This window comes from Doryrhamphus excisus, linkage group LG2 (genome assembly GCF_037039965.1).
Source record: "Doryrhamphus excisus strain RoL-2023G ecotype Guam linkage group LG2, RoL_Dexc_Guam_v1.1, whole genome shotgun sequence".
NCBI lineage: Eukaryota > Metazoa > Chordata > Actinopteri > Syngnathiformes > Syngnathidae > Doryrhamphus > Doryrhamphus excisus.
This window is the reverse complement of record NC_136358.1, coordinates 5,002,636-5,016,350: the sequence shown is the minus strand read 5'-3', so window position 1 is coordinate 5,016,350 and position 13,715 is coordinate 5,002,636. Positions and strand designations below refer to the sequence as shown.

General features: G+C 43.8%; 2 protein-coding genes across 2 annotated transcripts; one reads left to right on the top strand and one right to left on the bottom strand.

The window, feature by feature from the left end:
- The first annotated feature begins 268 nt into the window (after window positions 1-268).
- On the top strand, window positions 269-2,937 carry ing2 (inhibitor of growth family, member 2). Its single transcript, XM_058068067.2, has 2 exons — window positions 269-553; window positions 2,017-2,937. The coding sequence occupies exons 1-2, from the start codon at window positions 409-411 to the stop codon at window positions 2,715-2,717; spliced, it is 846 nt and encodes a 281-aa protein (XP_057924050.2). The 5' UTR covers window positions 269-408; the 3' UTR covers window positions 2,718-2,937.
- A 7,297-nt stretch (window positions 2,938-10,234) lies between these two features.
- Window positions 10,235-13,219, bottom strand: rwdd (RWD domain containing 4). The gene is made up of 7 exons (XM_058068084.2): window positions 13,036-13,219; window positions 11,525-11,605; window positions 11,336-11,445; window positions 11,112-11,262; window positions 10,920-11,028; window positions 10,780-10,829; window positions 10,235-10,680 (listed from the first exon to the last, which is right to left on the bottom strand). Exons 1-7 carry the CDS (start codon window positions 13,057-13,059, stop codon window positions 10,639-10,641), a joined length of 567 nt encoding a protein of 188 aa, XP_057924067.2. The 5' UTR covers window positions 13,060-13,219; the 3' UTR covers window positions 10,235-10,638.
- Window positions 13,220-13,715: the final 496 nt, after the last annotated feature.

Here is a 13,715-nt window from a genome sequence, read left to right as displayed (position 1 = left end):
ATTCAAATGGTTGCAAAATGTGTTCAGTAACACTTACATAAACATATGTATTGCATTAAAAAACAAATTAATGGTGTTTTACGTTAGATAAAATGTAGATTATTGTATTTACACCGCACAGAGTCGTGGTTCATTTCCTCCTTGCTGTAATTTCCCGGGAAAATATTATGCTCCTCTCGGCCAATTGCGACCGAGCAACTACCATAAGCCCCGCCTTTGATGACGACACCAAAGTGTGAAAACAGTCCAATACCATAAAAGGAAAATACTCACGCATGCGCAGTGACTGCAGTTTTGTTTGAAGTGAAGTGCTGCCTGGAACTGCCCTTACAAGCTGCAAAGTCGTCCACATTTGAATTGAACGCAACATTTTACACATTTCCTCGCTCTCTATGCATCGACGAGACCATGTTAGGCCATCACTATCCCAATGCTGACAAGTCGCAACAACTGGTCAACTATGTGGAGGATTATCTGGAATGTGTGGAGTCCCTGCCTTTGGACATACAAAGAAATGTTTCTCTGCTCCGGGAAATTGATGCAAAGTATCAAGGTAATGTGTCTTAACGTGTGTTTTACTTTTTCAACCAACACGAACGACCTCACCGGCAAGACTACTGCGATGGCCAAGCCTGCCTTGTTTCCTAATTTTTGCACAAACCGAGCCTTCCTTGTTCTCAGCCTCTAAATGTGATGTGAACACGATGTGGATAAAATGATTCGAACGAAAACAAAGAATTAAGTCTGCAACGCCTTCCATTAAACCCCGTAGATGAGCTCCTTTGCACCAAACCCAATTGGAAAAGGCGGACATTTTATATTCCTTCGTGGCAACAAAAACATACATATGCATTATTCCAATATCCAGCAGCTGAGATGAATGTAATGAATCCCCTGGCACATTCGGCCTCAACATAATGTCTAAACTCAACATAAAATGATGGTAAAAATCAACTTTAATTTGATTCAAGTCACTACACGATGCCGTTTGTATATTTCCATGGAGTGTAACACATCTACAGACAAGTAAACAGTTCCGTGTTGGATCATACAGCGTTATTGACATAAACGTCGCTGTAATTAACGTGTCTAAAGCGTTGTCGACAGCCTTATTTTTTTTAAAGGAAACAAAATTCTTATTGTGACTGCATGCCGATACAAGTTAGCAGCGGCTACCAAGCTAGCATGTTTAGCTCCACGCCGAAATACACTGTGTATTTCGAGAGATGAACTTAAATGTTACATGAACGTCTCGGTGTGGTTTTTTTTAATGTGGTGTTTTTTACCACCGTGCTACTCTGTCGACCCTGAGCTTCTCTAAACCCCGCCCTCGTCACGTGAGCTCACTGTGGCGTCACTTCCCGTGGAGGAGGAGCTTCGCTCCATACAACTAATACAACAGGCTTACTTTAAACCAAATCAACTATTTGTAGAGGACTTTTCCTGCAAGGACATGCGACACAAAATGATTTACAGAATTAAAAACAATTACAAAAATTAAAAAGAAAAACAATTACGAAGAAAGCCCCTCCCACCCTCAATACTAGACACACACCAATTCCACTTTAACTAACTTTAAAATTACATTCATTCATTCATTTTCTACCGCTTTTTCCTCACGAGGGTCGCAGGTGTGCTGGAGCCTATCCCAACTGTCTTCGGGCGAGAGGCGGGGTAAACCCTGGACTGGTCGCCAGCCAATCACAGGGCATATATAGACAAACAACCATTCACACTCACATTGACAATTTGGAGTCGCCAATTAACCTAGCATGTTTTTGGAATGTGGGAGGAAACCGGAGTACCCGGAGAAAACCCACGCATGCACGGGGAGAACATGCAAACTCCACACAGAGATGGCCGAGGGTGGAATCGAACCCCGGTACTCCTAGCTGTGAGGTCTGCGTGCTAACCACTCGAGCGCCGTGTCAAATTAATTAAATTAATCAAGTTTAAGAGTTGGTGAATGCAACAGTATGAAGTAATTTGACCATAAATGTGTGTTGCTACTTACAGAGGTGCTGAAAGAGGTGGATGAAGTGTTTGAGAAGTACAAAGGAGAGCAGGATGCAGTCCAGCGGAAGCGCCTGCAGGTCCAGCTGCAGCGAGCGCTCATTGTCAGCCAAGAGCTGGGTGACGAGAAGATCCACGTGGTGACCCAGATGACAGAGTTGGTGGAGAACCGCTCGCGCCAAATGGACTCCCACTCCTTGTGCCTCCAGGAGCCCTGCGACCCGGAGCACGTGGTGCCAGAGCGCCGCCCCAACGTCCAAGAGACCTCTGCCCATGAACGCACCTCGGCGCGTCGCCCGCGACGCCAACGCAATAGCGAGAGTCGAGACTCAAGCCACCCGTCAGCCAACGGGTCTCTCGTGGACGACGCCATGGATGAGCTGTCCATCCCGCCTCCCAGAGAGAAGAAATCAAAGTCTGCCAAGAAGAAGAAGCGCAAGGCCAAACAGGAGCGAGATGCGTCCCCGGTGGACTTCGCCATCGACCCCAATGAGCCCACCTATTGTCTCTGTGAGCAAGTGTCTTATGGTGAAATGATCGGCTGCGACAATGATCAGTGTCCAATTGAATGGTTTCACTTCTCCTGTGTGGGACTGACCTACAAACCTAAGGGCAAATGGTACTGTCCCAAATGCAGGGGGGACAATGAAAAGACCATGGACAAAAGCCTGGACAAGAACAGAAAGGATCGCAGGTCCAGGTAGTGACCCACCTCCTCGTTTCAGTCCCAGTGTCAAGACTATCACTTGTAGTCGATTACAGTGCACAAGAAAAAAAAAGCACAATCAAACTGCAGAAGAAGCGACATATTGTCCGAGGACATCACCGATGCCGCCATTTTCATGAAGCTATTTGTTTTAGTCAAGTTATTCTTTATTTTGATGAATAAATAAAACTGAAGCATCTTTGTTCAGGATCATGGAGTGTCTTTTCATACAGAAATGTATTTGGTTTATGGAGTCATTATGTCATAATGATTTGGCTTAATTTGAGTGGAACACCACTATGAGCAGGGTTCCTATGGATTTGCCATTTCAGAATTCTACACTATGGATCTGCATTCTTACAGCTGCATTAATTAATCATAATTAATCAATTATCCAAGTAGTTGGCAATTATTTAAATTTTTGTTTTAATTGCCTCAGTCATCTATCATCATCTTTGTATCAGACTAAGGCTGTCCTACCTAGTCATGGAGTATTAACTAATGAAGCCTGCTGGAATGAGAGGCGAAATGTCTAAGGTAAATTGAACAGTCTTGTTGCGATCGATTAATTCATTTTCTACCGCTTTTCCTCACGAGGGTCGCGGGGGTGCTGGAGCCTATCCTAGCTGTTTTCGGGCGAGAGGCGGGGTACACCCTGGACCCCATGCACGGGGAGAACATGCAAACTCCACACAGAGATGGCCAAGGGTGGAATTGAACCCTGGTCTCCTAGCTGTGGACCAAATGTGGACCAAACCACCATGTGTTTGGTGCATGTTGATTTGGTCCGACTAGTGTTTTACCCAGTGTTCGGAATTCTAGTTTAATATTAAATATATCGTTTCCATAAGTGTATTGACACGGTCCTCCTGACCTGCTGCCATATGGCAATTAGTCATGGTTTTGCATGAATTTCAGAATAAAAGTTTTGTACCAGATTAATTCCAGTTCTGGTACCACTCTGTGTTGCGATAGTTGCCGTTGTTCATTAGCCACAATGGAAGCTACCAAGCAAAATCTACAGTTCAACTCACTTGCATGAATTTGTCAAGCTAGTAAGTGAAGTTTCCGTTTTTTTTTTCTCTAGTAAGCATCCTTGCTGCAATAATAAGATCAGTCAAGCAACGGGGTTGTCAACTTGGACTGCAGGCTTTGAATGAGACCGCCTGGCAGGAGACGCTTAAGGGTGTCATACCTTGATGACAAAGTCTGCTGGCTGGCACGCCTTAATTACAAAGTGTGATGTCGACCCCTCACGACCAAGAGTGCTGATGTCACATCTTGATGCCCTAGATTGAAGAGGAGAAAGAAAGGGTTTGTGATCGCGGGGTTGGGGTGAGGGGGGGGAAAACAAACAGCGCTAATATGCAGATGCAGAAATAGCTTCGGAAGAGTGCCACCAAACATGAACAGCAATCAGTGCTCTGAGATGAGCAGTGAGGGTGCCGCTAAGGGGCCAGGAGATGGCCTCCTCACCCTTGAGAAGATTCAACAGCACATAAAAGATTGTTTTGCCCAAAGAGGGATGTTCGGTGAGGCTCTGAGAAGTTCTCACCAGGGCCAGGTAACGAACAAACAAACCTATTTATATCAATAACTTCTTGTTATTACACAATCAGTTTGCTTTGAAAGGCATGGAAATTATATGCTAATAAGATGATTCCATTACTCCATCAGAATACAATTTTAAGCCTGAAGGACAAAGAGAAAGATGACAAGATCAACAGCATCATCAAGAGAATTGTGGAGAAGAGCAGCGTGGACATTGCAAAGTTGCGGCAGCTCATCACCCACTGGGACGCAGAAGAACGCGCCATGTCCGACAGTGACATCGATGAGGGGTCATACGGCGTTGCCACCCAGCAGAAGATAAAGAATTACCTCAGGGACTATTTCTCGGAGCGCATCATGTTTGCCGAGCAAGAAGAGGACTTCAGCACTTCAGCACTGGGAATATTTGCAAGGACGACGGCCGTGATACCCAAAAAAGCACAAGAGTCTGATATTTTGGACCCCGAGGAAGAAGAGGATACTGGAATATTTGAGGAGGAGCTGAGCGCCTGTACAGACGAGCAATATATTCATCCGGACAGCTTGGACGACCTGCATACAGAAGAGACTTCCACGTTTTCCCAAACATTAGATGGCTCGCTTTCTCCTTCTGAAGAGGCTGACTTGGCTTCTCCTTCCTCCTCACCCACTTCCTTCGTCGATCAGGCCAAAAATGTGATTCTTCAAGTGATTAACCCTGTTGTTGACACCATTGATTCTGCCAGTAAAACATTTGTGGAGAAAATTAAGTCCACCTTGCAGTCTATTCCAGGTGACAATGAGGAGGAGCCAAGTAGGTCTGAGATAGTATCTATTTCCAGCCGTTCCCCCACACCGGATGATGCGCTGAGTCAACGTTCACATGCTTCAAACATCATGAGCACGAGTGACAGCAAAAGTGAGAGACCTCCAGATGTCTTGGATCAAGAGGCAAGGGAGGACATAGAATCTATTTCCAGCCATTGCCCGACACCGGATGATGCACAGACTCAAAGTTCATGTGCTTCAAATATCACGAGCACAAGTGAGAGACCTTCAAATGTGTGGGATCAAGAGGCAAGGGAGGACTTGTGTCATTGTCCTGGTTTGTCAGCGTCAGCGGAGACTCGGATGAGGGATGTAGGAACTGATGCTGACATTAAGTTAAGTTTTCCCAGCAGATTAGAAGTTTCTACACAGACCCCAAGTGGTTCCCCGACAATGTTTTCAACAGAACCCACCGAGAACATCAGTTTAGCATGTGGCTTAGCTTGCACTGACACGTCAAGGCTCAGTGATTCGACTGAGGTTGGATTCTTCCCGATACCTGCTTCTACAAGCTACATGTCGCCAGAGGACATGGACACCAGGAGGCCTTCACCGAAACCAAATGTTAAACTGAAGTCACCAGATGACTGGTTTACAAAGATGCCTTCATCAGAAGAGGGCACATATGCTGAACTGTCACCAGAAGACTGGCAACCAAGGAGTCCTTCATCAGTTCCAGGGTTGGATACTGAAATTACTTTGTCAGAAGAATGGATCAAAAAGAGGCCTTCATTGGACCCAACAGAAGATGTTCTTAAATCGCCAGTAAACTGGGTGGCAAAAAGGCCTTCTTCTGAGGCAACAGTAGGTGCTGACCATAAGTCACCAGAAGACTGGTTGGTAAAGAGGCTTTCTTCTGAGTCAACGGCAAATGCTGAGCTTAAATCACCAGAAGACTGGTTGGCCAAGAGGCCTTCTTCTGAGACAACAACACATGCTGATCTGAAATCACCAGACGACTGGCTAGCAAAGAGGCCTTCTTCTGAGGCAACACTAGATGTTGATTTTATGTCCTTAGAAGACTGGGTCACAATGAGACTGTCATTAGAGTCAGAGGAATATGCTGATCTCGAGTCACCAAAAGACTGGGTCACGAAGAGACCTTCATCGGAAATATTGGGAAATGCAGACATTATGTCCGCAGAAGACTGGTTACCAAAGAGTCCATTGTTTGCAGGAGTAGATGCTGACCGCAGGTCCCCAGAAGACCATGTACCAAAGAGGCCTTCATCGGTAGCAGTGGTAGATTCTGACCGTAGGTCCCCACAGGACTGGATCGCAAAAAGGCCTTCATCAGAAGTGGGAACATATGCTGACCTCAAATCTCCAGAAGACTGGGTACCAAAGAGGCCTTCATCGGCTGCAGCGGTAGGGGCTGACCGTAGGTCTCCAGAGGACTGGATCGCAAAAAGACCTTCATCGGAAGCAGGAGCATATGCTGATCTCAAGTCTCCTGAATACTGGGTACAAAAAAGGCCTTCACCGGTTGCGGTACGAGATGCTGACCGCAAGTCCCCAGAAGACTGGGTACCAAAGAGGCCTTCATTGGAAGCAGGGGCATATGCTGATCTCAAGTCCCCAGAAGACTATGTGCTAGAGAGGCCTTCATCGGTTGCAGAGGTAGATGCTGACCGCAGGTTCCCAGAAGACTGGATACCAAAGAGGACTACATCGGTTGCAGAGGTAGATGCTGACCGCAAGTCCCCAGAAGACTGGGTACCAACAAGACCTCCATCGGGTGCATTAGTAGTAGATGCTGACCGCAAGTCCCCCGAAGACTGGGTACAGAAGAGGCCTTCATCGGTTGCATTAGTAGTAGATGCTGACCGCAGGTCCCTGGAAGACTGGGGACCGAGGAGGCCTCCATCGGTCGCATTAGTCGTAGATGCTGACTGCAAGTCCCCGAAAGACGGAGTACCAAAGAGGCCTTCTTTGGATTCAGTAGTGGATGCTGACTACAAATTACCAGAAGACTGCGTGCCAAAGTGGCTTTCATCAGTTGCGGTAGTAGATGCTGATCAGATGTCCCCAGAACACTGCAGGCCAAAGAGGTCTTCATCAGGAGCGAGAGCGTATGCTGATCTCAAGTCTCCAGAAGACAAGGTACCAAAACGGGCTTCATCAGTTGCAGATCCTGACCTTAAATTGCTTAAAGTCAGAACATCCAAGAGGCCTTCATCAGAAGCAGGACCTTATAATGAACAAAAGTCAACAGAAGACTGGCTTGCAGAGAGTCCATCATCACTTGCAGCACGAGAGGAGAGTCCTAAATTTTCTGAAGGTCAGCTGTCCAGGAGGTCTTCATCCAAAGCGGCCATAGACGTTATCCCCAAGTTGCCAGAAGGTAAGATATCCAGGAGGTCTTCATCCAAAGCGGCCATAGATGTTATCCCCAAGTTGTCAGAAGGTAGGATTTCCAGAAGGTCTTCATCCAAAGTTCCAGAAGATGTGGAGTCTAAATTGTCTAAGGAAAAGGTATCCAAGAAGTCTTCATCAGAAGCAGTCGAGATGGACATCAAGTTCTCAGAGGCCAGTGTAGGCAAGAATCCTTCATGTGAAGCGATAACAGACCTTGAAGAGACATCATCTGTAGAAGTTAACACCAGGCCATCCCTTTGGAAAAGTTGGCTCACAAAGCATCCTAAGAAGATACACCCACTTCTCGATGACTGTCCTGGTGCCATCTTGGACTGTATAGGAGCCAAACCAGCTATTCGGCCTATCTTCAAGAAAGTCAAATCCATGTGGAAGACTCACTATGGGAGAAGGAAGAGCAAGAGAGTGAAAGCAAAGAGCGACAAAAAGGGCGAGCGACCTCCCCACCCAAATGTCTTGGATAAGTCCGAAGAGGACTTGCGTGACTCTGTCGACTCGCCCGTAGTGCCAGCGGAGTTCACGCTGAGCGATGGCGGCACCGATGACGATCGAAGCACCGATGACCAATCCTCACTGACTATGGAGAATGCACACGACATCCATAGTTTCTTTGAGAACATATTTAGGAAGGAGTTTTCCACGCAATTAGAGAAGTCCCTGAAAAGGGGTCTTTTTGACGTAGTCAATGATTACGTCCCTGACAGATGTTCACCGGAACCTGGAGACAAATCAAACGTTAGGCGGAGCACCAGCAGACGTGAAAGAGATTCCCTCAGTTCTAGGGGAGGATTTTAAATCTCTACTGAGTATATCTGTGTACACAACCCACTTGTTAGAATAAAAATATGTCATACATCGTCTTTCCCCCACCTCGTCTTGTCAGTCTTTAGATCACATGTCAGTGGAGGGCTGAGACACTTGCCTAAAGTTTTGAAGGTGCTGCAAACATACTACAGTATCTTACCTTTTCCCCACTTAAAGAAGGACCCGTCCACAAGGAAATGCTCCTGAGGTATTTTTTTTTCTTGGCGGGTTTAAAGGGAGTCCACACAGGTTCGGATTGGTCACATCCAGATGGATGACTGGGTGAAAACATACCTACTACATAAAGCACACCTACATGTGGTAAAGTAAACACAGAGACATGACATTTGGGTCATAATGTCCACATTACAATAATGTGGACATTAAAGTCGGTCATCCAGTAGCGATGTGCAATACCACAGGTTTTGGTTCCGATACAATATGGTATAACCTAGCTGATATATCCATTCATTTTCTATACTGCTTATCATCACGAGGGTCAGGGGCAAGCTGGAGCCTATCACAGCTGTCTTCGGGTGAGAGGCGGGGTACACCCCAATCACATATTGACAAACCTTTCACACCACACTCACATTCATACCTATGGACAATTTGGAGTTGCCAATTAACCCTTTTTGGAATGTGGGAGGAAACCGTAGTAATGGAGGACCAGGAGAAAACCCGCGCACACACCGGGAGAACATGCAAATGCAATCATTCATTCATTTTCTACCGCTTTTTCCTCACGAGGGTCGCGGGGGGTGCTGGAGCCTATCCCAGCTGTCTTAGGGCGAGAGGCGGGGTACACCCTAGACTGGTCGCCAGCCAATCACAGGGCACATATAGACAAACAACCATTCACACTCACATTCATACCTATGGATAATTTGGAGTGGAAACCGGAGTACCCGGAGAAAACCCACGCATGCACGGGGAGAACATATCAAACTCTACACAGAGATGGCCGAGGGTGGAATTGAACCCTGGTCTCCTAGCTGTGAGGTCTGCGCGCTGGGTAGTTATGTTAAGTAGTAGTTAAGTTATTTTGCATGTTAAAAGTTTAAATTAAATATTTAATAATAAATATATAATTTTCTGTCTGTTCAGTCCTATATTTTGACATTGTAGTTTTCTTCAAAATATTGTCAAAACATCATCTGGTCTCATGAACCCGCTATCGGGTATCATCTCGTCTTGTGTATCATGACACGATAACATGAAATAAATATTCATATTTGTCCATTGAACTGCATTCTAAAAATGTATTGTATGTATGAGTCCAAAGGTTTTGAACATTTCCTTAAGTACAAATCGTTGAATTTGTACATTTCCTGATCAGTTGACGCTGCCTCGGGCATGCCTGACTACCGTCTCACCGTGCACACCGAGTAGGCACTCGAACGCCATGCTGCCCAAGACAATCATAAAATATGTAAAAATATATATATTTTATATATATATATATATATATATTTTTTTAAAAAGTAAAATAGTACTAGTAATAGTAAATGAAATATTAAATGATTAAGAACTATAACTATGAAAACTTTATTCATAATTCACACACAGTATTAATCTGCACATCACTATTGTGCAGGGCGTGTCTAGATAAAGTAGAGTTACTTCAGCGATTCATTTTGGAGAAAGAGAGAAATCAGAAGAATTTTGACTGGGGGGGGGGGGTCATGCCAGTTAAAATTTCAAATGTTATGTTGGCTTGGTCATGTGACGGCAACAGAGTGTGACCAGAAAGTAAGTACTTTACTGGTTTGTACTATTAAATTTTCCCAATCTGGAAGCTGTTTTTAGTTCATATTCTAAGTGACAGACATGAATGTTAGTCATCTTATTTGGACTGAACAAAAATGTATACAAATTTCAGTTTTTAATTAAGCTAGTGATCTTGTATTTTGTGGCCAAAACTTTTAAAGCTATTATGAATATAATACACTATAATATAACATGCTTACAAATTTAACACAAAGTTGGTCATGATCTCTGAAACTATTTCCAAAATGTTTTTATTTATATACAAAATATTTTCAGGTCAACCAGAAACATAAGAAAATAGCAAACGGAGTAAAATAGTTTCATTAAAATGACCACGTTGCCAGTAAGTCCAATCCAGCACTTGCAGGATCAGGACGTAGTGAGAGCAGGTACCTTCAAGAAGGAGACTTCTGTGCTCGGGTGTTTGAGCAAGAAAGCAATCTTGTGGATACGTGACTTCATTACTGATGTTCAGAAGTGCAGAACGGCCCCTGGAGTCCAAGGTTTGGAACAATGCAGCTCTCAGGCTTTAATCGTCGTCTTTGCCTCCTGTTTTGCTCAGCTGCAACACCGTAGAGAACAACAGAACACAACAGAAGTGTGAAGGAGTTTTATGCGTTTTTATTTGATGAAGATGCTGGTCCACTTACGTGCTGGATGTAGAGTGAGCAGTGGGAGAAAAAACAGATGGAGGCAAAAATCAATAGTGTTCTTTGTTAGAAGTGTATGTGGTGGAAAGATGAAATACATACTTTGATAACGTCAATCCAGTTCCATCCTCTTGGTAGTTCACCTTTGTGATCTTAAAGTACATCACAATCCATACATTTGTCACGAGATGTGCTGTCATGATACTGAAGGTCTGAGTGTAAAGTAAAGCATCAGCCTCCACCTGTTCGACCGATGATCCTTCTCTTCTGAGCTTTGGTCAGCTGCTCCTTCTTCTCCTTCTTTTTGGAAGTCGTTGTGGTTGTTGTCACCTCACTGCTGGACGTTAAGGTCTGAGGATTGTGAGCAAGCAGACTGTCAGAGCAAAAATATTCTTTGAATCATAAAAAAAACTTTTATAATAAACTAAACATACCACAGCAGTGACTACGGGTCTGTGGTTCTCCATCAGGGCTTCCTGGTTCTCCTTGGCCCACTCAAACAGTGTGTACATCATCGCAGTGCCCAGGTTGGCCTCCACTTGCTCCTCCAGCTTGGAAAGGATGAGCTGCTTTGTCTCTGGAGCGCTGACGTTACCAATAAAATACATTTCAATCAACAAACTATTCACACCCTGACAAATGAGTCATGGAAACATACAGTTTGTTGTTAAAAAAGCCATCAAGGGAGATTTGTGGACCGGTCTCAGGGTAAGTCTCTGGCCATACGATGTCCAGGATGAATGCTTTGGAGTCCTCCAGGTCTCCTATCTGTGGATTTATGAATTAAACAAGTTCAGAGACAAGAAACTTTAGACTATTTACATAAAGTGATAAGCAGATTACTCACCCGCAATTGAAAGGAAACTGGACTCAGTTCTTTAAAACACTCATCGCCCTCGTAGATGGAGCGAAGAGCCTCCAACTCCATCTAAAACCATTCAGCAAAGAAAAACATATTATTATTATTATTATTTATACAATGTTTCATTATTCCTGCCTTAGGGTTGTTACAGTGGAAGCTGCTTAATATGCCAACCCTCGGACTGGCCGACTGACGTTGAGGTTGGTTGTCTACATAATCTGGGGGTTATTGACATATCTGAAATTGAAAGTGAAACTAAACATTTATCGCACATGTACTTCTGTAACAGAAATGGCAATAAGAAAGGATATATATATATATATATATATATTCATTCATTTTCTACCGCTTTTTCCCTCACAAGGGTCGCGGGGGGTGCTGTCTTTGGGCGAGAGGCGGGGTACACCCTGGGCTGGTCGCCAGCCAATCACAGGGCACATATAGACAAACAACCATTCACACTCACATTCATACCTATGGACAATTTGGAGTCGCCAATTAACCTAGCATGTTTTTGGAATGTGGGAGGAAACAGGAGTACCCGGAAAAAACCCATGCATGCACGGGGAGAACATGCAAACTCCACACAGAGATGGCCGAGGGTGGAATTGAACCCTGGTCTCCTAGCTGTGAGGTCTGCGATATATACGTATATATGTATATTACCAAAGGCAATTTGTTGGCATTGTTGTCCTCCATTTTGATTCTTCAGTTTTCATTTGATACTGTTGTGACATGACCAGGGCCAATTCCAAGGGCCCCTGACTGACAGGGCCCCAAAAATATCTATGTGGTGACAACAGCCCAATATGATTTTTTTTTATGGGGCCCAGAATTCTTGGAGGTGCCTCTGGACAGGAGTATTTTGTAGGGCTCCTAAGCTGTGAGTCAGGAGTTGGGTTCCTGCTAGCTAGAAGCGCCAGCCCAAGAGAGAAGGCTATATATTATACATTGTTGTTTTTATAGACGCCAATAAAAAGCTGATTTGTGACCTCATCATCATTCCGCCCGGCATTACAGTATTTCTTACTCTTATCTAACAAACCTGCCACTGTAATTGTGTTGTAGGTCTTGGCTACAATAACAACAAAGCTTTTGTACATGCACAAATCTTTCTTCCAATGGCAAATAATGAAAAAAAATACAATCAAAGTTAATACTGGCATGCACTGAAAACTAGTTTTAATGCTGTTTAAGTAGATAGTACAGGAGTATTTTGAAAAGCGTATACAAATAACATGTATTATTAGTAGTAGTATTTTATTATTCATGCACTGACTAAATAAACTAATATAAAAGTTACTCACAGTATTCAATACTTACTCTCACTACTTTTTACTTTTACTTGAGCCACGTTATTCAACAGTAACGGCACTCATCATTTTGGCTACAACGTGACTTGATGAGTTGTTCGCCATAGACCTACCATGCTAGCCTTACCATGTTAGCATTGTGCCGCTATAGGCAGTGAGCATCGCAAATCGTTCACTCCTTACCTCTTGGTCCTCGTTTGTTGTCATGGTTCCGTTCGTCTTTCCCAGCGACGTACTCTGCTTCCAAATATTTGCGAGACGTCAACTACCAACAAGCCATGTCTGTCATGAAAAAGCAATAGTTTAACAGAAATTCAACAGCAGTGACAGTGAGCTCCACCATGGTATTGGCGCTTGCGCAGTCAAGCATTGTTTCTTCTACTCACTGGTAGTGAGAAACACAAGCTCATAAAGCGCACTACCGCCATCAGCTGGACAGAGTATGTAAAGCAAGAGCGATTATATATACGTATATATATATATATATATATACAAGAGCGATTTTATATATATATATATATATATATACTATATATATAAATAATCGCTCTTGCTTTACATACTCTGTCCAGCTGATGGCGGTAGTGCGCTTTATGAGCTATATATATATATATATACGTATATATATATATATATATACAGTGAAGAAAATAAGTATTTGAACACCCTGCTATTTTGCTATTTCTCCCACTTAGAAATCATGGAGGGGTCTGAAATTTTCATCGTAGGTGCATGTCCACTGTGAGAGAGATAAACTAAAAAGAAAAATCCAGAAATCACAATGCATGATTTTTTAACAATTTATTTGTGTGATACAGCTGCAAATAAGTATTTGAACACCTGTGTATCATCTAGAATTCTGA